Consider the following 963-nt stretch of genomic DNA (forward strand, 5'->3'; position numbering starts at 1 on the left):
AACAATACTACCTGGTTACTAGAACCCCCAAAGGCATTCTCTACTATACATCCTCCCTGCTCAGTCAATAGTTGTAGATGCATTGAGGTTTTGTCAGGCATCGTACAGGGTATGGTTTCATCATATACTTCTTAGGAGTGAAGGGATCATCTCCAAGGAAGAAATAGTTGACTGGGGAGTTTATCTTCAGTTTCGTTTGCCAGTCTTTCAGGGGCAGGCAGGTTGGCTTTGTGCTTTTCCCATATTTTGCCTAGCTGTGTCTTGGCAAAGACACCACCATCAGACTCGGACCCTATGGCACCTACATCCATGTAACTAGCACTCAACAACAATAACTTCTAGTAGAATAAAAGAGTACTTTCTATAATCAAAGAAATGAGTCCCTCCAAAGTCTGAGATCTGGATATGAATGTATTTCCCGTCTATTTCTCCAAGGGTGTATGGGAAATTCCATCGTTCCTCCAACCCACGGACTACCTCCTTCCATTCCTCTGGGGTCTGCATGACTTCATCTCCAGAGGCAGCCACTGTGGCCTTACAAGTCTCAGGCAAATTACTGCTGATTGTCTTGGGAGCTACACGGAATTGGTATGGCAGGCTCTTGCAGGATTCTCCAATTGCAAGGTAATGTAAGGCAATTGCAGCATGCAGGGCTGGCTCAATGGGTTTACTCCAGAATGTGAGGGTCTTCTTCATGTAGGGTGTGACACATTACACAATTTCATAGAAAAGGTTCTCTGTAATCCAGGTAGAATTTCTGTACAGTCATGGATTTTCAGTTGCCAATTCTTACATCAAGTTGTTATTGTACCCTTTTTCCTTTCTTGTCGTAAGTAGGGCCAGACATATCCTATATGGTTTTGCAAAAGAAATCACAAGATGGGAGAGGTAATGTAGATCTTACGCTGTCTGAAACTGCAAGGAGAATTATCTGTGACGAGGTAAATAGGCACTTTACTTACA

At 43.2% G+C, this 963-nt stretch overlaps 1 protein-coding gene across 1 annotated transcript; it reads right to left on the bottom strand.

Moving 5' to 3' along the window:
• Window positions 1-315: 315 nt before the first annotated feature.
• LOC135209045 (uncharacterized) lies at window positions 316-696 on the bottom strand. The gene has a single exon (XM_064241590.1). It carries the CDS (start codon window positions 694-696, stop codon window positions 316-318), a length of 381 nt encoding a protein of 126 aa, XP_064097660.1.
• Between the last annotated feature and the right edge of the window lie 267 nt (window positions 697-963).

Source organism: Macrobrachium nipponense, chromosome 11 (genome assembly GCF_015104395.2).
Source record: "Macrobrachium nipponense isolate FS-2020 chromosome 11, ASM1510439v2, whole genome shotgun sequence".
NCBI classification, from domain to species: Eukaryota; Metazoa; Arthropoda; class Malacostraca; order Decapoda; family Palaemonidae; genus Macrobrachium; species Macrobrachium nipponense.

Coding starts and splice junctions, on each gene's coding strand:
- LOC135209045 (XM_064241590.1), bottom strand. CDS start 696: ATGAAGAAGACCCTCACATTCTGGAGTAAACCCATTGAGCCAGCCCTG.